Raw genomic sequence first — 21,606 nt, forward strand, 5'->3', positions numbered from 1 at the left:
TAATGCTTCACATTTATATAGCACTTTTTATTTGTCAAAGGTTTTTTTTTTTCTGTTCTCACAACATCATTTTTAGGAAAATAGAATGGTAGATTATGTTTATATCCTTCAGGGAATTGTGTATGCATGCACTGAACAAAATTTAAGGAAAATGAGGAACCAGTTGAGTATGGGAATTGAGTGATCTTTTAAGACATTTTTGCTACAGTTCAAAATTCATTGTAATTTTAATATTTTATTACTTCCACTGAAGTATACCCAAATCTCTAAAATTTTGAGTTTATTATCCACTCTTGAATATTAATCAGAAGACAGAAATAAATGATTAATTCAGTACAGAAGTCATTGTCATGAAGATTTTCAACCTTTCTTTTAAATCTCACCCAAATCAGTGTTGTTTTCTTAAAATTTGCAAATGTAAGGTACATGTTATAATTGCTTACTTAATTAGGGTTTTCTGAACAGAATGTAGGTATACTTTTCTATATAAGAAACTCAAAACATGTAACAATACTTCATCACATTTTGAATTCAGTATATATGATGATATCCTCCGAATTCAAAAAATAACTCAAGGTAAAATTCTGAATTGCAGAATTTGCTATTTTGAAAAACAAAATTAATAATAATTTCATGGAGTGATTTATAATAATATTCAATAATTCTATGTTACATATAATCATTGATTTGAATAAGTCCTAAACTTAACTAATGTAATTCAAAACCTTTTTTGGGGGTGGGGAGTAAAAGAACATTATGTGATTATTTTGAGAATTAGCTGGTTTCTTCTGGGCAAATTAAAATCCAAGGATCACACTTCTGTGTATATTCTATTCTTGATGTGTCTGAAGAAAGAAACAGTTAATAAGATTTGCAAAACCTGGAAGAAAAGGAAATGACAAAAGATCAAAATATAATCAACAAGAGCAATTTGCCAGGTTAACACTTACGATCACTTAAATGCATGCTGTTTAGGGAAAAGGGATCAGAGAGGGTGGAAAAACTTTGGAGGAAGTTACATATGGTTGTGAATAAGAAGTCTGCAAAAAGAGTCTTCTAGAGCAACCCAGCTGTCCAAGTTCATTTATAGAAGGACTAACTAATAGTTCCATTTTAATTACATGGGCTATCATTGGACTAAATGTCTTGAACTGCTCATCTCGTTTTAGTTCATCATCTATGTCATTAGTCCTACAAAACCTCTTCTTTTTGTGCTAGGATCGTTGAAGATGGTGTGCAAAGGGTAGATAATAAAATGGACCCTAGGTACTATCTTGCATTGTCTTGTCTTAAATACCTCAGCATGAACACAATGGAGAATAAACATTTCAAAAGAATGGTATTAATGCAGATGAGAATGTTTTAATCACTATTCTGAGACTCTAACTATTACCAGTTGAAGGGAATTTATGGAACCTTAGGTCAATGCCATTGTGGATCAACATAGAATTAAACACAGTATCCTGTTCTGATCAAACCATGCATTATATATTCATTGCAATGTTATAGTCTACACTGTAATAATGTATTCACTCTCACAGTTTCTTCAAATCTATAGTCTTCCCCTGCTTTCATCAGTCTTCACTGAGACTGGAGAATGAAGTTCTGCTTCTGAATCTCAATTCTGCAGCTGACACCCTGCAAGTCATGGAGTGTGTCTGTTTTGCTTCCCATTGTATCTCTAACAGCTAGCACAGTACCTGACAGTAAATGTTCTCCCTTCCTCCAAATTTATTGAATGAATGAATGAATGAATGAGTATATGAGTGAATAGTAGATTTACAAATGTAAAACATGGGTCTAGATTACCAAAGTTTGCCAACAAGAAGACTGTCCGACATGGGCTCCCACAGCTAAGATATGAAGTGTTTTTTATATTTATCACAAAGCAATGAAATCACTAACTTCCAAGATGACCATTTATTAAACTGGTCATTTGGCTGACTTAGGTATATTACCTCCAGTTAGGATCTATATCTCTCCTGAATATGAATAGTCTCAAGATCCTGACTCTTATTGTATTAATTTGTCTGATTAGGACTCCATCTGCAGTTTGTTATGTATGGTTTCTATTTAATACATTTTACCCTTAAACATATGAACAAAAGCTTACCTCTGAAGCCAAAAGTCCAAAGTTAATGCCAATTAATGTTAAAGCATTATCACTATACCATGTGTTGATTTTATTTTCACAACCCTAAGGAAAAAAAGTTATTTAGACTGACTTGGAGATGGTAATGGTCTTTTTTTTTTTTTTTTTAAGATTTTGTTAATTTATTCATGAGAGACACACAGAGAGAAGCAGAGACATAGGCAGAGAGAGAAGCAGGCTTTTCACAGGGAGCCCAATGTGAGACTCGATCCCAGGACCCTGGGATCATAACCTAGGCCAAAGGCAAATGCTCAATCGCTGAGCCACCCAGGCTTCCCAGAAATGGTCTTATATATAATTCTATTACAAAGAAGAAATATAAGAGAGAGTGATTTACCAGAGTCTAAAAAGCAAGTCAATGTGTAACTGGAGACTATACTTTTTAGTCCAGAGAACTTCATATGACAGCAGGACATCTCAGTTACTACTTTTAAAGCTGCTAAGATGCTGTCATAAAACTGAATTCAGGATTTTTTTAAAAAATTTAATTTTAAGTAATCTCTACACCCAATGTGGGGCTCAAACATACAAACTTGAGATCAAGAATTGCACACTCCATTGACTGAGCCAGCCAGGTGACCCAAAATCAGAAATTTATTAAGTTTAGAGAGGGATTTAATTTTCTACAAATTACTGTAATATAGCAAGGTACGTAATACAAATGATTGTTTGTAATAAAATGATTGTTTCCCAAATAGGAGAAGCTTTTTAAAAAACATAATGCTCTATTTATCTGTGAATGAGTTATGTAACTGAAAAATGCATCTTATGATTAGAATAACATCAGCATATAAACTATATAAAGTATTAGAAGTTATTGCGGTGAAAATCTCATTTATTAATATCCCATACATGTAAGCAACAGATGAACCCCTACTCTTGCTTCTGTTACATTTACCTGAACACCGCTTGTGTCATTGCTGGGCTCCCTTCCCTTTAGTTTCTGCCAATCCTTATACCTCTTTACCTCTGGTACTGCAGCTCCCCTACCAATGCTATAGACCAGAAATTTGCCAAAAGAGATTTGCCAATCTGCAGGGATTCAGGAAAGAGGATTGGAGAAAAAGGTTGATGGTATCCCAAGTTCCAGGAGCACTTGGATGACATACTCCCAGAAAGTTTATTTAATTTGTTTCTTATATACCTGAAATAATAATTATTCATCTAATTATGAGTTCAGTTTCATAAAGTAACTTAAGAACCTAATCACTATAAATAACATTGTTTTATATAAAACTTTGCTCAGAATTCTAAGTTGACTTGAAAAAATAAAAAAGACACCGTTAACACTTGGAGAGAGCCTTATCTTTACCTCTAGGTAAGTTGAATTCAGTGGCTCATCACAAAACCATTTCCTTAGTGTAGAATTTGTGCAAGAACATGGCACCTGTTCTGAATTTTCTTTATTTTTGTTCTTTATCCAATCTGTATAATTGTACTGGCCACAACACTGCAACTAAAAAAAAAGAAATTCTATGAATTTTACTATAAAATATTCAAAATGCAGTTAATTATGATTCCCATGCACATTAAAGTAGTTTTTGTGAAGAAAAGTTATTATTCTCCATTGGAATGTAGTAAATTACAAATATAAGTATACTTTTGTTGGTTTAATCCATTACTTTGTGGCTACTTTTGTTGATGTTAACCAGAACTAAAGATCTTTAAATGTAAGTGGGCTATGTTAGCATGAAATTGTTAGATAAGAATTTATCATTAAAGGAACCCAGGATGGAAGAAATGCCTGATTTACTGAGGCTACCAACTATGTTTGAGCCAGAAGACAGAAGAGAGATCACAGCAGCCATATCTTCCTCCTCACTATAGCAGCTCTCTTTATATTTAGCCCCCAAATGCTGCAATGTGTATTTAATATATGTAAAGAGACACGGGGCTCTTTTTACTCTCTTAGACTCAATGTAAGATGTTAACTTTCAAGTTTTGCATTGTGTAAAAAAATGGCCACGGAGAACCAAAAAAGTTGGTAAGGCAAATAGCCACAGAAGCAATAAAATATCTAAGAAACACCTCATTTCTAATCCTGTCAAGCGGAATTGGGAGGATGTAAAAGAATCAGCTTATGTATTTGTCATCAAGAATTTAAGACAAGGTTGGAATGAATATTTCATTGCTTCTAAACTTGTTATTGAAAGTTACAGCATCAGTACTGCCTATGTCACAGTATGTACCAACAATTTTGGAAATGTTGCATGACTAAATGATGCTTTAGAGTTTGGGTTTTGAAAATGAGTTTGATCAAAGCTATATGTGCTATCTCAAGTATACCCGTGACTGGGAACTATAAACTAGATTTTTATTAATAATACTGATGTCATACATTAAGCTGCTATCTTGTTTATCAATTTATCTCCATAGGAAGGTTTGATTCTCTGCCGTCAGCCCTAATGCAATCTAATAAAGTAATACATACACATCACATATATCCAAGAAAAAACAAGACTAGTAAGAGCATCTATAATTATTACACCAAAAATAATATTTTATGTGGGGCACCTAGTATAGTAGTTAAGAATATAACATCTAGTGCAACATTTTCTGGAATTGAATCCTGGCTCTACCAACTAATTAACTGTGTGACTCTGGGTTAGTTACTAAATTTCACTGTCCTTTATCTATAAAATGAGGATAATAGTTCTTCATTGGGTTTGAAGGATTGAGTTAATAATACAGGCAAAGTGCTTCCAGAAAGGTCTGGTACTATGCCAATGCTTGCTGTTTTCTTTATCAAGCATTTACTATGTTCCAGCTGCTGATCTATATAAACCATTTGGTTTATATAGTATTGGTATTTGAAATACCATTGAAATATATGGTATTTGAAAATACCCATTCTTATGCCCTGCCTAGATATATTTGAACTGTAGAATAATAATCCTAATAATGTTAGCTAACAAGTATTAGTTCCAGATCCAAGGCTTTCTATAGATTCTATATATTACTTCATTTATTCCTGCCGACCAGAGGTAAGGGTTATTCTGTCCATTTTACTAATATGAAACTTGAAATTAATAAAGGTACTTGTCCAGGGTCAAAAAGCTCATATGAGGCAAATGGATACCTCAAATGGTAACCACTATGCTTCTCTGGTGCTAGCAAGCGCTGTGCTCAGACTTCTCTCCCACAGGTGCAGCAGGGAAGATTACCCCACTCGGGAGAAGACCACTTTTACAGGTGAAACCAGGTTAAAATGCACATCAATTAACCAAGAATAGGAGATTTAAGTTACAAAAGGAGGATAAAAGTCAAGATCTGTAAGTGGGAACAGTGCTATTCCACCCAGTTTTGTGGGGAAGAAATACAAGAACCTCTCATTCCTCTGACCCTATCTCCTGCCCTTCCCTGTCTCCTCCTTACCCCAGGGACCAGGTTTGGCATCTAATTTTTAGTTTTATGTTATTCTTTTCTTACTGTTTTCTGTAAAACATTCAGAACAGTCCACTTGGGTATGTCTTCAGGCATATCTTTAGATCCATACTCACTAATGATTAAGTCAATTTTATCATGCCATGCTTGGTGAACCTGTTGAAAATTGCATCAAAAGTCAAAATCTGAAATCACATGGTATTTGTCTTTATCTGACTGACTTATTTTACTTGGCTTAGCAGAATACCCTCTAGCCCTTGCAAATGACAAGATTTTATCCTTTATATGGCTGAGTAATATCCCACTGTGTACATAATCACTAAATTCTATACCTGAAACTAATATGACACTGGAATTTAAATAAAACTTGGAAAGAAAAGTAAAGTCAAAATCTGGAAGAAACTTTCCTTATGGTTCCTAATAAAGGAGTATTCTAGTCAGTTTGCTCTGTGTTTTCTTTTTCTTCTTTATAACATTTTTAGCAATCTCAGAAAGTGCTGAGGCATTTGTTTTTTTGCATTATGATCTATAGGAGGAATATAGGAGACTTGTTTTATGATTAGGGAGAGAGTTATGGGCTATTCTCCTGAATGTCTAAGGATTCTGTTTTTCTTCTTATACCCTCAGAAAAAACTGAAAAACTTTGAAATGGACCAAAAAGGATTACTGAGCATCTATTCAGTGGAAACTGGGCTTTCTTTAGTATAACTTCAGAGTCTTCTTATTCTATGGGAGGCTGTACCTGTTTTAGTTTTTAACTTACTTCACAACTTTGTAAGTTGTAGGAAGTTATAGTTAGACAACTGACTCTTTGTCAGAGGAATACAAATGAATTTTTCCTGGTGGGGTGCAGTTGGTATCTCCCCTACCAACCACGTTTTGTATATATTAAGAAACGGCCTTTATAAGTGTCTTCTCTTTGGACACTCCTTCAAACTGGTTTTGATTTCTTACCGGTTCCTACATTAATCAAGATCCTAAATAAAATCGTTGACCTGTGCCTACTGTATATTTATACAAGAATTATGACTTTCATTGAAAAATTATCCTTTCAAAATACTGTAACAAAAACAATCAGATTTGAAAGTCTGGGAGGAAACTACTATTTCAAAATACAGATATTGCAGAGGTAGATTTTAATAGTACCTTACTTACATATTTAAAAGTTTATATGACTTTCATAGCTAAAGTTAAAGGTAAAAAGAACAGATATTACTATGAACAAAGAGCTAGATACTCAGATAATTTAGTTATTTGCTTTTTTTACATGAATGACGATGAAGAACTGGGACTTCTCAATATGATCATTTGAACTCTAGGCTACTGGTTTCTCATTGTATTATGCTGTCTTTGAATAATGAAAATGAAATTACTGGTGGAAATACTACAACAATTGAACCATGTGTACAAGTTAAACTCTTATGTAGTTAACTTATATATCTATGCTCTAATCCATTTAAGAAGATTAGAATAATGCAAAGTGTTATCTAAATTTCTAAGTTATTTATTTAACTTTTTCTCTAAGTCAATTTTTATTTAGAATAGAAAATGTTTTTCCATTTTATATTGTGGGGAAGGGGCAGATTTATGTTCTTATTTACCTTCTAAAGCATTATTTAGTGGGACACCTGGGTGACTCAGTTGGTTTAGCATCTGCCTTGGGCTCTGGTCATGACCCTGGGGCATAGAGCTCCCTGCTTAGCAGGGAGCCTGCTTCTCCCTCTCCCAGTGCTCCTCTCCCCACTCATGCTCTCTCTCTCTCTCTCTCCCTCTCTCTCCTCTCTCAAATAAATAAAATATTTTAAAGCATTATTTGGTAGATCCAGAGTGCATATAAATCACATCTTAGTACCTAAGAGTTTCATATATAATCTCTGTGACTGCTATATAAATGAAATTCCCTCACACTTATTTATTCTGACATCCTTTGAAGCCCTAGTGCACCTCCCACATTGTTGGGTGCTGTAAGTGCCATAAAAGATTTAGAGGCTCCTAAGAGCTTAATTAAATATGAACGTAGAAGAAAAATCAATGTGAACAAAGCTGTTAGTTCTAGGTTCAGTAAATAAGTGTTTGAATTCAGGCTCTATCATTTGGTCATGATATATTTTAGCAAGTATCTCTTCTCTCAAATCCTCAGTTTCCTGTTCTAGAAAGTAGGACCAACCAATGCATCTCTGGGAGTTGTGAGGATAAAAACTGTAATGCCTATAGAGTGCTTATCACTGTCTCTGGCACATGGTAATTATTCTCAAACAGTCATTCTGTTTCTTAAATTAAGTAGAGATGAGTATGTGAATAACTCTTAAGTGAGTATGAACAACACTGATAAACTAAATTTACGTGCTAAAGATCCTGAAGTGTTATATTCAAGTTCTATCATCAGATCCTCAAGTGAGAGGCTGATAAGTTGGGATGAAGTGCTTTGTCATAAGCATAGTTTCATAGAACTCACACTCTGTATTGACACACACACACACACACACATACACACATACACAGAAATTTTAGTGCTAAATGTCAGATCATTAACAGTAAGTCCTGGGTGGTTAGATATCCAGGATAGAAGCCAAGCAAAGGAGAGCAAATGAAATAGCTAGTCTATAAAAGAAACTGTTTAAGTCATCAGTTGATGTCACTCTATACAGGAGGAAAGTAGGAACCATATTGTACAGATGAAGACATAGGCTTTTGGCTGTGAAGTAGCTTGCTGAGCACTAGTCATCTGTAGATCTCTAGGACTTCAAGTCCAGGCTCTTTCACTACAGGACAATCTCCCATGACACAAGAAGACAGACTGTGGGATGCCTGGGTGGCTCAGTGGTTGAGTGTCTGCCTTTGGCTCAGGGTGTGATCTCAGGTCCTGGGATCAAGTCCTGCATCAGGCTCCCTGCAGGGGTTTCTCCTTCTGCCTCTCTCTCTCTCTCTCTCTCTCTCTCTCTTTCTCTCTGTCTCTCTCTCTGTGTCTTTCATAAATAAATAAATAAAATATTTTTTAAAAAAAGACAGACTGTGACTATACTGAAACAATGACATTTCTTTAAAAATTGAAAGTAATCATTGACCTTACTGGGTAAGCTTTGTTTCCAAAAGGTTTTTTTTCAGGTAATATATTATTTTTAACTTAATTTGATAGATATAAATCTTATTGTGATTAATTATATCACTCATGACCATACCTGTGCAAAATACAGGAATTATTCAGTTCATCTCACTTATTTATATACTTATTTATGCATTTATTTATTGTTATTTTAAAGACTTTTTAATTTATTTGAGGGATTGTGCAGGGAGGGGCAGAGGGAAAAAATCTTCAAGCGGACTCTTTATTCAGTGGGGAGCCCAATGTGGGGCTTGATCTCAGGACCTATGATCATAATCCGAACTTAAACCAAGAGTTGGATGCTTAACCAACTAAGCCACCCAGGATCCCTGGTTCATCTCATTTAAATTAAATCACAAAATTTCAAATTTGTACAAGACTAAAGAAGTAGAATATATATATATAGTCAGTCTACATAGAAAAATAGAATTGAGTCACTCGTGGTAGCTACAGTTGGCTGGGACCAGTTTTGGATTCCCTATACGCAGTATCACCTCCTCTTTCCCCATGTTCTTTGTTATTTACAACATTCTCAATCTTCCGCTGAGTTGAAGACAAATTTCTCTAGTCCATCTTTCCATTCTGACCCTTGGTCCTTTCCTTATAGAATTCTGTAGTACTTCAACAAATCTCCCCCACTTCCAAAGACTTTTACCTTTTCTCTTAATATAGGCTCATAGGTCTCAATAATTTAAGATATACAGTTTTCTTTACATTTCAAGTAAAAAGGTGATCTTTCCATACCTCCTTTTTCTTTATGATGATGAATGCTGAAAACACAACCTGAACACCAAAGGCCCACATTAACAGTGCTGTGTACTGAAACAAAAGAAAAACAGAGATGGCAACTGTGTTTCTAATATGTATTTTAGATGCTTCAATGATGGGACAAGGCATATCATAAGAAATATACAATCTTAAAGTACACAGAGGAAGTGATAGTTCCCTTTCCCCACCCCCCTACCCTGCCCTAATGTCCAGTTCCCTGCTCAGTGGGGAGTCTGCTTCTCTCTCTCTCTGTCTCGCCCCATCCCACTCATGCTCTCACTCAAAAAAAAAAAAAAAAAATATATATATATATATATATATATATAATTATATATGTATATAATTTAAAAGACCACAATAAACCACCCTGAAGAGTTAAACTGCAAGACTAATATCTATTCAATTGGAGTAGGGGTCTGCAAAATCACCTTTAAGACAAAGAATAGTGCTTAGACCTATAAAATTTGCCCATAACTTGACTATGTGAATTAACATGGTTAAAGGAAAAATGTATCCATCAGAAAAGTATTGGTAAATTCAGAGAAGAATAGAAAAAGTGGCCTGATTGCAAAAGTAGCAGTGCCCTTCATCTGAGCGTCCAGACAAGAGTGTGGTGTCTTAGCTTCAGGTCCTGGTATTATGTACATTCCTTGTGATGGGGTCTTATGCTCAGTCATCGTCCATTCATACTTGAATCCCATAAGGCAGAAGCTTAGAAGCTGTTTTTCTCCCTCTAGTTTCCCCTTTCCTTACTCATCTCCCATTTTATACCAGTATCAGGCTCTGTGCTTCTTTTGCCTAAAGGGAAATTTATGGCAAGGAGAAAATAAAAATTTTCCTATAAGCCATTTCTGTCCTGATTTCCAGATCCAAAATTAGAAGCTCAATGAAAAAATTATGCTAAATGTTCTGGAACAAGAGAAAGGTAGGAGTTGAGAAGAGAAAGTGAGATCTCTTTTTAGACTAACAAGAGTCTGAGACAGATCCTGGAGGCCTGAACACTCCCAGAGCAGCAGAGTCTAGCATTGGGCTTCCAGGCATCACTCTAGTGAGTGCTAAGACCCCAGAGGGAAAAGGAAGTGTGGCTTCCAGCTTTGCCCAAAGAGCCTCTGCCAGAGGGAATATTCAAATAATAAAGTTACCAGGACACCTGGGTGGCTCAGTGGTTGAGCATCTGCCTTCAGCTCAGGGTGTGATCCTGGGATCTTGGAATCAAGTCCCACATCACATCAGCCTTCCCGTGGAGAGCCTGCTTCTCCCTCTGCCTATGTCTCTGCCTCTCTCTATGTGTCTCTGTGTGTTTCATGACACACAGAAAAAAAAAAAAAGAAAATGTTAAAAAGCTATATTTCATCTGAGTCTGCGCATTGTGATCTATACTTACTACAGGCCTGGTAAATGGTTCATATTAGGCCTATATTTCTAATTATAATTTACCTTTTCATGTTATATGGCTAGGAAGACATAGTGTGCAAGCCAGATGCCAGCGTCTGGTCCTCTCAGCAGTTATATTTCTCTTTGTTCAATAATAAATTGTGACTTCACTTTTAAGTTAGCTTCCCACACGGCATTCCCACAGGGAGAAAATTGCTGAGTCCTGGACATGTTTTCTTTTCCTTGCTAACCTACATTGCTTATTGACATTAACAGTTTATTTGGATTTCAGTCTTTAGATTCTTAAGTTTGGTTAAGTTTGGTTATCCTAGGCAACCCTAGGATATGGGTTCCTATTGACTCTGTGTCGAAAAGTAATATCTAAGTGTGTAGGTGCAGAGGTCCAGATTTGATCCATGAAAAACTCACTAAGAACATTCTACCTAGAAGTTTCTTGAGGAGAAGTGCTTCATTTACCTTCTTCCCTAGGGCACACTATACTGCGATGTTATGGTGGAGTACATCAGTATTGCTCATTTGTGTGGCATAGACACTCAAAATCGAAGATACGAATTCATTCAGGCTACTAAAATGAAATACATACCAGAAGTAGGAGCCACCTGATTTCATTGTGAATTCCCAAATAACCCAAGAGGCAAAGAAGAACAATAGCAGATCCAGTTCCAATCAAAATTTGAAAAACATATACTATTGAATGATTATCTTCATCTGTGGAAACCACAAAATAAATTATTATTAAGTGATGTTTATATTCTATTTAATAATGTAGGCAGTAATCCAAGATTTCCCTCAGCAGTTGTTGCCAAACCAGTAGGACTCTGTGTGTGGGTATCTCTCTCTTTTTTTAAAAGATTTTATTTATTTATTAATGAGAGACACAGGGGGAGAGGCAGAGACACAGGCAGAGGGAGAAGCAGGCTCCTCACCAGGAGCCCGATGCGGGACTCGATCTCGGAACTCCAGGATCACGTCCTGAGCCAAAGTCAGCCGCTCAACCACTGAGCCACCCAGGTGCCCCAAGTGTGTCCCTTTTTTAAAAACTTCATTCTGGCACCCTCTTATTTAGTCTTGGCAACAACTTTTCTTCCTTTAATTACATGATAGAAAATGTTTTCATTTCAGAAGATCTCTTTACCTTCACCTTATCTTCATTGTCTTCTATGAAAGCAGAATTTTTTTTTCCTGAGGTAAACTCTTCTATGCTTAATGAACATCCAAAACATTTATGAATTTATTCATAAAAATTTTGAGTGTCTAATATGTGTGGGTTATGTTTCTCTTATATGAAACTCTGAGTTTATTGGTAAAATGACCTGATTAAAACTATATTTTATTCTCTCTCCATCTAGACTGAGCTCTCTGTGCTAGAGACCACATATATTTACATAGTCAACAGACTGTTAAATGCTTAGTGTTATGATACAGAGTGTAGAACACTGAGTTCCTAACAAATATTTGTTAAAAAAAAAAAGAAGGAGAAAATAAATTAAATATGCCTAGATTTTATGGGAGAACAGTGGTGTGCTGGAGCCAGTTTGTTCTGGCTCATAAACGCTGTTACATTTTCAAAAAATCTGTAAGCCAACTCAATTCATGTTGGCACTGTGAAATCAGCCACTGTGGCATTACGTATTTAAACCACAGAAATAGGTAAATACCATAAATCTAGACTTTGTATCCCAGAACCAGTTGTTAAACGTCTACCAACACATCACTAGGTACAAGAGCACCTAATCCAGTAGGGGGAGGAGGGTGGAGAGTTTAGGGAGGCAAGATTGCTGGAGAAGGCAGCACTGTGCTTGGGCTTTAAATGATGGAAATTGAAAATATCTTGGCTGGAATGATAGAGGCGTTCTGAGACACAGAAGAGCATGGTGTGTGTTGGACACTCAGCTTTGCTGGCACTTTAGGGTTTGAAGCAGGTGAAAGTGGGCAGGATTACAGGGGCCAAATCATGCCCACTTTGTGTACTCTTATCCAGTCTTCCTTACTGGAATTAAGCTCCCTGAGGACACATTTGTCTTCCTTGCACAGTACAGCATCCTCAGCTCACGGGATTGTGTCTAACATGTAGAATGGGCTCTATAAATATTTGCCATGTGAATAAAAGATTGCAGTGGGGAGCCAGAAAAAAAGTGTTTAATATTATGTGGCTAGATGATCATCTTAGATTATTTTAGTGACATTTGGAAGATAACTGAGAAAGGAGGTCAGAACACAAGCGGAGGAAGGTGGGACCCTTAGGTGTCATGGTGGTTCTTACAAATGGAGAGGTAAAGGCAGAGTCATTTTTAAGAAGTAGGTTCACTGAAAGTTGCAGATAAAAGAGAGAGGAGGAACCAACCAGTTTCTTGCCACGAACTGGTTATTTTCAGGCCCATGCCTTAAAACCTTAACTGAGATTTCACTTAATGTTTAAATACATAATTTAAAAAACCCCTAAAACTTAAAGAATAAGTTTCGGATTATCTGTTTAGGGTCTCCATCCCCCCGCCCCCACAAGCAAGTACATTAAGGTTAGTGAGAATTATCTTTCAATTCTATAATGGAGGGAAAGAAAAAAAGAAAATGACTTTTGCTCTACCCTAACTACGACACTATTAAATTAGATACTATATGGGAAGTGCTAAGCCCAGTGCTGGCACATAGTCAACATTAAATAACTGGAAGCTATTATTGCCATTCTTCTGGGGAAGAAAAGGAAAGAAAGGCTGTCATATGATCGCCACACACCCATGTACTCTGAGCAAACCACTAATGCACTCAGACATCATGGACACTTTCCCATAATCAACGTATAGAAACAGAAGAGAATAAAGATCAGACACTTCAAATGTAGCTGAAAGTTTAACTAAATTACTCAATATTTTGTAGCACTTCATTACCTATGAAACCTTTTTATTTAGCTTTTGTTTTCCTGCAAATGTATTTTTTTCTTCCTTGAAGTCCACTAAGAAATGTAGCTTCTAAAGTATGCATGCCTTGTGTCATATATTTAATGATGCTGTCTAATAGAACTTACTGAGTAGTGGAAATAAACTAAATCTGCATTGCCTAATTACATAGCTAATACCCAATAGCCACATATGGCTACCGAGCACTTGAAATGTGGCTTCCTTCCCTACCACCAAGGATACGTATATGAAAACAACACTTCGTCTATTAAACTTCAGTCCATAGTGACCAAGGCATACTACAAAATGGTAAAACAAAGGGTTTTTTAATTCAGTTAAATGCATCCAACTATTTCATTTATATTAGGATAATTTTATTTTTTTTTGTAACACGTAACGGTGAGAGTAATTAAGTTTTAAAAGAAATGATTTAACTTAAGCACTATGTTGATCTCCATTATCTTTTTTATTTTTTTTCATCCAGAGTGTATTACAACAATCCACAATCTTCCATTCTTGAACAATATAAATGAATTTTGGAGAAATACTGCCACCTGCTGAATAAACCACGTATGCAATTATTTAAAATGGAATGCCTCGCTTCACTTAGCAAAAGAAAAATAGATACATACCCAAAGCTGTGAAAAAATTATTTCTATCTAATAACAGCCATGCACCAAATCCCATGAGTAGAAGTCCAAGAACCTACAGGAAAGACCATCAGTGCTTATATTCTTGGTGACTGCCAATAAAAATGCATTAAATTTTCTTTACGAAATAAAGACTCTTACCAAGAACGCTCCATTAATGAGATTAAGAAAGTATTTAAAAATTAATGTTTTGTTTTTTCTTGACATTCTTTTTCTCTCCAGATGTTGGTGTTTCTGAAAAGATAACCACAATTTTTACTATAAATAGTCACCACAGTTACAACTTTAAATAATCCTGCCTACTCATGTCTTTTTTTTTTTTTTTTTTTGGCACATTTTTCCTCTGATAGCAGTTGTCAATATAACATTCCCCTTCTCCCTCCCGAATATAAGGACATGTTGAAGATATCTTGAAACTGGGCCTGTCTTCTCTATCTGCAGTAGGCAGCTGAGACCAAGAAGCCATTTGAATAATATGCCAGTAGCCACTTTACTAAACTTCCTGCAGTTTTCAGAAAGTTAAATATTTTACTTTGTTTCTAGTCTTCACATGCCTTGTTCTCTTTGCTGGAAAGCTTTCCTTCACCTCTGACTGTCCCTCCTCTTTTTCCAGAATAATAATGTCGACTCCTCATTGAGGTCTCACCTTGGAATCCTTTGCTTAACCTCATTTTGTTGCTCCTCTATTTTCTCTTCACTTGTCTTTTCTTTCCTTATAGACTCTGAGCTCTATTAGTGGAGAGAGTAGAGCTGTGTGCCATTATAATCCCAGAGTATAGCACACAGAGAGCTACTCAATAGATATTTGTTGAATGAATGACTAAGGAGATGATTTAGATTATTTAACTAGTGAATAATTTAGTTTGGTATACAATGGAAGGAAACACACCAACTTAAGGTTGTGTTAATTAAAAATTATTTAATTTAGTTCTTAAAACTTTTATGGGAAAATCAACACTTACATCATTGGTTTTGGGATGCTTTATGAGATATGAAGGTTTTTAACTCTCCTGAGCATGTTTCTGGATTTTATCTCTTCCTACAATGTTTCAGTTCTAGCCGGTACCATATTTTACAAAGTATTGTAGTTTATAGTGTTTTAATCACGCAATGCATAACTGACATGACGAAAACAGATTTAATAAGACTAATTTGAAGCTATTTGTCTCTAGCTGGAAAGATCTGTTTGTTGAACTGAAGGATGCTCTGGAAAGTGGAGAAATAAGAGATGCTGAGGCTAGTCAATGCACTTCCCTCTCCACTCTGACCCAAGGCCACATTCCTCCCTAAAATGCCATGGTTCTCCTTACTAGCTGAAGAAGGAGTCTCTCTAGGCTTCTACTCTCTGCTTTGAAGTCTCCTACTGCCATTTGGTTTCTCCAGGCTCTGCCCTCCAGTCTTATTCTTAGATTCCTCCAGTGTCTGGCCTGTTTGGATGGAACAATTAATTAGAAAGACTGCCTTATTTTTATTTCAGTTTCTCCCTAAGATGCTAGAGATACTTAATTCTGGCTTCAATTCTATTTACTTCTGCCTATAAGAATGTTGTGATCCTCTTCTATAGCCTACACAAGTTCTCAGGGCCAACGTCCTAGGCCTCTGTGAATGAGTAAGAAAAAGTAGACTCATGAACAAGAACACTGCCATGACTCTGGTGTGAAGTACTGTGAGGCGTAGACTTGACTGTTGATTTGGCAATAATTAGCATGTTAGAATCAGGGATAACATGCTTTATCAAAGGATCCAAATGCAAACATAAACTGAAGCTTATTTCTCTTTCCATTCAAGGTAGGTAATTGGTTCTCTTCTAGATCATCTTAGGGACTTGTTTCAGCCTATTCCATATCTGGCTCCCAAATTTCCTCATGGTGTCATCCTGTATAGCCACCAGAAAGGAAAGGGAGATGAGTAAACTCGGGCCAGCATCTTTTAAGCAAGTAAGGTGAAAGTTGCATGCTTCCCTTCAGCTCATATTCCATTGGCACATACTAAATCAGATGGCAGGTCTCAGCCAGAGGTGGAATCAACTATGTGCCCAAGATGAAGGAAAGAAGTGAACTAGGGTGAGAAGAACCAAACAAAATGCCCAACAGTTAGGAAAGGGTATTGTAAGAGATAATTAGAGGAAGAAAAAGAACACTTGGATGCAGTTTCAATATGCCTTAATTTGGAAAAGAAAGAATCAAGCATAATCAGAAGGATTCCTTTAGGAATAGAAAAATTAAAAAAAATGGTGATCATTAGCAATAGAAAATTTGGGGAAAAATGAAAAAAAACCCTACATATTTCATGTTTAATAAGTGAATTTAAATTGGCAAAAGATATCTTTGTGGTTAAGCACTGGAAATGGAGTGCTGCTAAACAGATAGCATAGGTTATGCAAATTTGGAAATCCACAAGGAGCTCATGTCATGGAAATGAATGAAAGGGAGGGGATAGACTAAAAAAAAGTGAGCAAGTGTTTTATAGTAAAGAATGACATAATTAGGAATTTTAATTTTCTAATGCAGACTTCTATGAAATGAGGATGTAGTCAAAGCACGATCTCATGGAAATCAATAAATAATTTTCTAAAATAGTGTTGTATGATATAGAGGTCAAAGGGGTAAGAACTCAATACTCTCAAAGTCAGCCTACTTGGTAAGAAGACTGTTCATGGTAACTTCAAAACATCAGTGTTTTAGTCCGTTTGGCTGCTATACCAAAATACCACAGATTAGGATGCTTATAAACAACAGAAATTTATGTCTTACAGTTCTGGAGGCTAGAAGTCTGAAATCAAGGTGCCTGCATGCATGGGTAAGAGCCTTCTTCCAAGCTTCAAACTTCTTCCCATATCTTCCTATGGTGAAAGGTGGTAAGGAGCTCTGTGGGATCTCATTTATAAGAGCACTAATCCTATGCAGGAGGGATCCCCCTAATGGCCTAATCACCCCCTAAAGGTCCCATCTTCTTCTTTTTTTTTTTTTTTAACTTTTATTTATTTATGATAGTCACACACAGAGAGGGAGAGAGAGGCAGAGACACAGGCCGAGGGAGAAGCAGGCTCCATGCACCGGGAGCCCGACGTGGGATTCGATCCCGGGTCTCCAGGATCGCGCCCTGGGCCAAAGGCAGGCGCTAAACCGCTGCACCACCCAGGGATCCCAAGGTCCCATCTTCTAATACCATCACATAGAGTATAAAGATTCCATCATGTGGATTTTGAGGTAATACAAACATTCGGACCATTGGAAGGATTCAGGTTAAAGAGTTGGAACACAACAAACAGGGTGTCTAAGCAACAAGTCAAGGAAGTCCATAGCCATATTTGCACAGAACCAGAAGAGGAGATGGTCATGTGCTGATCTTTCCCATCACAAGTACCACTTACTGGAAACAACATCACTGAAAATAAAAGACGTGCTAACACAAAGATACACAGTAAGTTCATTCAGTTCCTATTTAAATATTTGTAGTGTGGAAACTATGTTTTGTTTTGGTTTGTTGTTTTTGCTATAGACAAAGAATTTGTTTTTAACTTAATCAAATAAGGTCCTGGTGTGGCATTTCTTTTGTTCATTTCCTGATTAGGTAATTAATGGTCCAATAACAGAGATATTTTTTGATAGTACAAATAATGTAGGAAAGGACAATTTATAATGATTCAACTATCCACAGGTGCCATTTTCACTAGTTAAATAATAGCCAAATTACTTTTTGTTATCGTTTTTAAATTCCTTCTTAGTGCCAGGATAACGGAGACACAAAAATGAATAAATAGCCTGTCAAGGGGTCAAATGTTAAAATCTGTTGCCCACTCTGAATTATGTATTGGGGGTGTGGGAACAAGGAATAAGGGGAACTGAGAAGTTTCAGAGAAGACGAATTTGACATAGTCCTTGAAGGTTGCTTAAGAAGGTCCTAGTCAGACAGAAATGGGGTAGACATAAGATTTCACAACACATGGAATACTGTGTTCACAAGCTTTGTAGTGAAGGGCACGGGAGTGTGGGTCAAAATGGCAAGAGATGAAAAATAAGACTAGAGAGAAGTAGACTCAGTAAAGATTGTGAAAGATCAAGTATGCTTTGCTAAGGATTTGCTTTTATTCTTTTACAGGTAATGGAGAACCATACTTCTGTCATCATTGTGGAAATCAAATTAGAAAAGATCATGTTTGGAATGCACTCAGTCCAGTACCTGGCTAAATATTACCTATTAATCTTGTGATAGTACAGTAATCTTATACAAGAGAAGTGCACATGAGCTTGGGAAATGGGATGGGAATGGTAGGAAAGTGATGGACTCAAATTGGTCCTTATGTCAGCTGCAGAGGCACAAAGAGGGTTGGAGAAGGACCTTGAGAGCTTGGGACAGGCTTTAAATGGAAAAAGAGAAGCAGAAGTCTAAGAACCCGACACTATAGGTCACCTATTAAAAATATTATTATGCAATAGTCATCCTCAAGAAAATAAAACAAATAGCTAGGCAGCTATTTGAGCTTCACTATGATACTCTGGGATATTTAAATTATATTGCTCCTTTATAAGACAACTGTTGAACAATGTTTTTAAGTTACAGTAATCTCACTACTCAACAAACATTTTCAAAGAAATCCTATTCTTCTCAGATGTCAGAGGAACAAATAGTTATCTTTCATCCTTTCATGTATGTCTTCAATAAATTTTACATGCTCTCTAAGGAAAATATATTGTGTTAGGTCAATAGGCTATAAACCAACATGACCTGCAGATAATTTTCAAAATAAGATAACAAATTCACTAAACTACTTAATAAAAAGAAAAAAACCCTACTCTGTTAAAACGTTATGGAAAACTAACATACTTAATTTTAGGTTATAATTTCTAGAAGATTTCAATTAAGTAAATCTATGCTACATGCTGCACAGTTAACAGTTTCAAGTTAAATTGACTTATAATCTATAACTTTGAGGTAACTGTTATATTTTGTTCTTTAATTAGTAATATTAATTAGTGATAGCTAAGTTATGACTAATTGATAGAGTTGTCAGTTTTCCTCCCAAGTAAAAAGTAACATAAGAATATAAGAGATGTAGTAACATGCACCATAGATTGTCTTTAGAACTTTAAAACTTTTTCTTTTTCGCTATCAATTTGTTTGACAAGGTAAGATTTAAGGAAAAAAAGTAATTTAGATTATGTTCAAAAAAAGCTGAATACTAAAATAGCTGTTTAAAATTAGTTCTGGAAGTTAATTTATTACTAATTGATGCCTACAGAGTTTTGACACTATAGAAAAAAGCTGTATAGTTTCATAATTATAAATAAAATTAATCTTAAGAATTTTATGTGTGAATTTCAACATAATATTTACTTATTTATTTTTTTGGCTGAGCATTTTATTTTTTTAAGATTTATTTATTTGAGGGGGAGGGGAAGACGGAGAGGGAGAGAAGAATCTCAAGCAGACTCTTTGCTGAGGGGGGGGAGGACTCCCACATGGGGGCCCCAGCCTGAAATCATGACCCTGAGATGATGACCTAAGCCAAAACTAAGAGTTGGGCCCTCAACTGACTGAGTCACCCAGGAGCCCCGAGCCTGAGCATTTTAAATGAAGAATTTGAATAGTCTATACATTTGCAACAAAACTAAACTAAAAAAAAGAAAAAAGATGGCACTTCAGCATTGGCTTTGATAATGAAAATATCCTAAATTTTAATTAAATTTGAAACCAGAAGTCGTTTATTTTAAAAAACCATTGTCTTTGAGTGAGGCACTAACATGTTTTTTTTTTTAATATCAAAGCTCTACTTATTTCTCACTATTATTAATTCTTACGTTCATGCAATGTTAATTGTTACCAGGAAATAGTCTATTTTCTTTCAAAGGCTCAATCGAAATGTTTGTTTTTACTCTATTGTATGTCAGATATCTGTTACTATTATGCTTAGCAACTTCCTCCTGGAATTTCACACTTTGCAAACTTGAAAAAAAATTAAGAGTAAGAAATACCTGTTATTAACTAAAATAGATTTCACATTTTGTACCACAAAAAAAGGAACTCAGATGAATTTTTAAGTCAAAATTAAAGAGCATGATATATACTTATATATCAAATATAATTATATTCAAATATATCAAATATAATATATTCTTATATAGCAAATATAATATATATTCTTATACATTAAATATATTAACTTCTATATCAAATATAATATATATTCAAATTTTATATTAAACCAGTAGGTGTTACTGTCAATATTTTACCATAAAACATATTTTAGAAAAAAAATTTAAAAATATCAAATATAATTATATTCAAATATATATCAAATATAATATATTCTTATATATCAAATATAATATATATTCTTATACATTAAATATATTAACTTCTATATCAAATATAATACATATTCAAATTTTATATTAAACCAGTAGGTGTTACTGTCAATATTTTACCATAAAACATATTTTAGAAAAACATTTTTAAAAATCCAAAAAATAATAATAATTTTTAAAAATTCTTACCCCATACACTTGGGAGGTTTTTCACAGGCATAGGGTGATAGTCAATTCATTTGTCTTTTAAAAAATAAACAGCTAAAAATAAATAAATAAATAAATACATAAATAAAAATAAAAAAATAAAAAATAAACAGCTGTCACTGAAAGCAAACCATTTATTGGTTTCCCTTGCAAACTATTAACTTCCCGTCCCGCAAGTCACTGTTCAAGCTTAAAGTTTGGTGGAACGAAGTGTTTACGTGGGCAACTGAACTGGACCTAGTTGCAAGTTGTAATAACTCACAATTAGTTGTGCCTTCTTCCGAATCAGTTACTAAGTAATACTAACTTATCACTTAGTTGTAACAAATATAATAGATCAGAAAAAAAAAGAAAAAAGGTCAGCCTACCTCGACTTGGGCAACGCTAGCAACATGCCGTTTCTTATTAAATCCTTTCCCAAAGCATTTGAACATCAAAGTATAACCTGGAAAAAAAAAAAGGTCAAGCTCCTCAGGGCAGCTCCTGAGCTGCGGCGTTCGGGGCACTTTGGAGCGGAGGTAGTTTGTCCTACTGGGGCACCGGTCAGAAGGGAGCCGCCCCTCTGCCCTGGGATTGGCTGTTGCCGTGGTTACGGTTTGTTTGCAGCGTCTGGGCGCCGTCTTCCAACCGAGCCTTGGGTTCGGCGGCTGGTGGGTGAGCCGGGGCCCCTCGGGGCTGGGCTTGGAGGCGCGGGGGGCCCGGACCGAGCCCGTGTCTGCCCAGGCCAGGCCTTCGGGCCAGCGGG

At 35.7% G+C, this 21,606-nt stretch overlaps 2 protein-coding genes across 20 annotated transcripts in view; one reads left to right on the top strand and one right to left on the bottom strand.

Annotated features, from left to right (window-relative positions):
• Positions 1 to 6: 6 nt before the first annotated feature.
• Positions 7 to 21,469, bottom strand: TSPAN19 (tetraspanin 19). 2 transcript variants are annotated; one of them, XM_049094263.1, is made up of 10 exons: positions 21,230 to 21,469; positions 20,844 to 20,915; positions 14,488 to 14,580; positions 14,329 to 14,401; positions 11,386 to 11,510; positions 9,384 to 9,458; positions 5,582 to 5,692; positions 3,465 to 3,608; positions 2,114 to 2,197; positions 7 to 880 (listed from the first exon to the last, which is right to left on the bottom strand). In XM_049094263.1, exons 3-10 carry the CDS (start codon positions 14,551 to 14,553, stop codon positions 812 to 814), a joined length of 747 nt encoding a protein of 248 aa, XP_048950220.1. In that variant the 5' UTR covers positions 14,554 to 14,580; positions 20,844 to 20,915; positions 21,230 to 21,469; the 3' UTR covers positions 7 to 811. The 2 variants fall into 2 exon arrangements, with proteins under 2 accessions (XP_048950220.1, XP_048950221.1); XM_049094264.1 differs by lacking the exon at positions 5,582 to 5,692.
• The window catches only part of LRRIQ1 (leucine rich repeats and IQ motif containing 1), a 214,991-nt gene continuing 214,854 nt past the window's right edge, over positions 21,470 to 21,606 (top strand). For 15 of the 18 annotated variants that reach the window (XR_004805254.2, XR_004805255.2, XR_004805257.2 and 12 more), the window contains exon 1: positions 21,482 to 21,515. The gene's annotated coding sequence lies outside the window, so the exon portion shown is untranslated. Of the gene's footprint in view, positions 21,516 to 21,606 lie in introns of all 18 variants that reach the window. The other 3 variants (XM_049094257.1, XR_004805253.2, XM_025438877.3) reach the window with 3 other exon arrangements.

The sequence above is a fragment of the Canis lupus genome, chromosome 15 (genome assembly GCF_003254725.2).
Source record: "Canis lupus dingo isolate Sandy chromosome 15, ASM325472v2, whole genome shotgun sequence".
Taxonomy (NCBI): domain Eukaryota; kingdom Metazoa; phylum Chordata; class Mammalia; order Carnivora; family Canidae; genus Canis; species Canis lupus.

What these genes read in the sequence shown, in the direction of transcription:
- TSPAN19 (XM_049094263.1), bottom strand. Translation starts at nt 14,553, where the DNA reads ATGTCAAGAAAAAACAAAACATTAATTTTTAAATACTTTCTTAATCTC. An exon ending in TCATTAATGGAGCGTTCTTG is followed by an intron (nt 14,402 to 14,487) that starts GTAAGAGTCTTT and finishes TCTTTCCTGTAG; the next exon opens with GTTCTTGGACTTCTACTCAT. An exon ending in TGAATTCAACTTACCTAGAG is followed by an intron (nt 2,198 to 3,464) that starts GTAAAGATAAGG and finishes TTTTTTCCTTAG; the next exon opens with GGTTGTGAAAATAAAATCAA.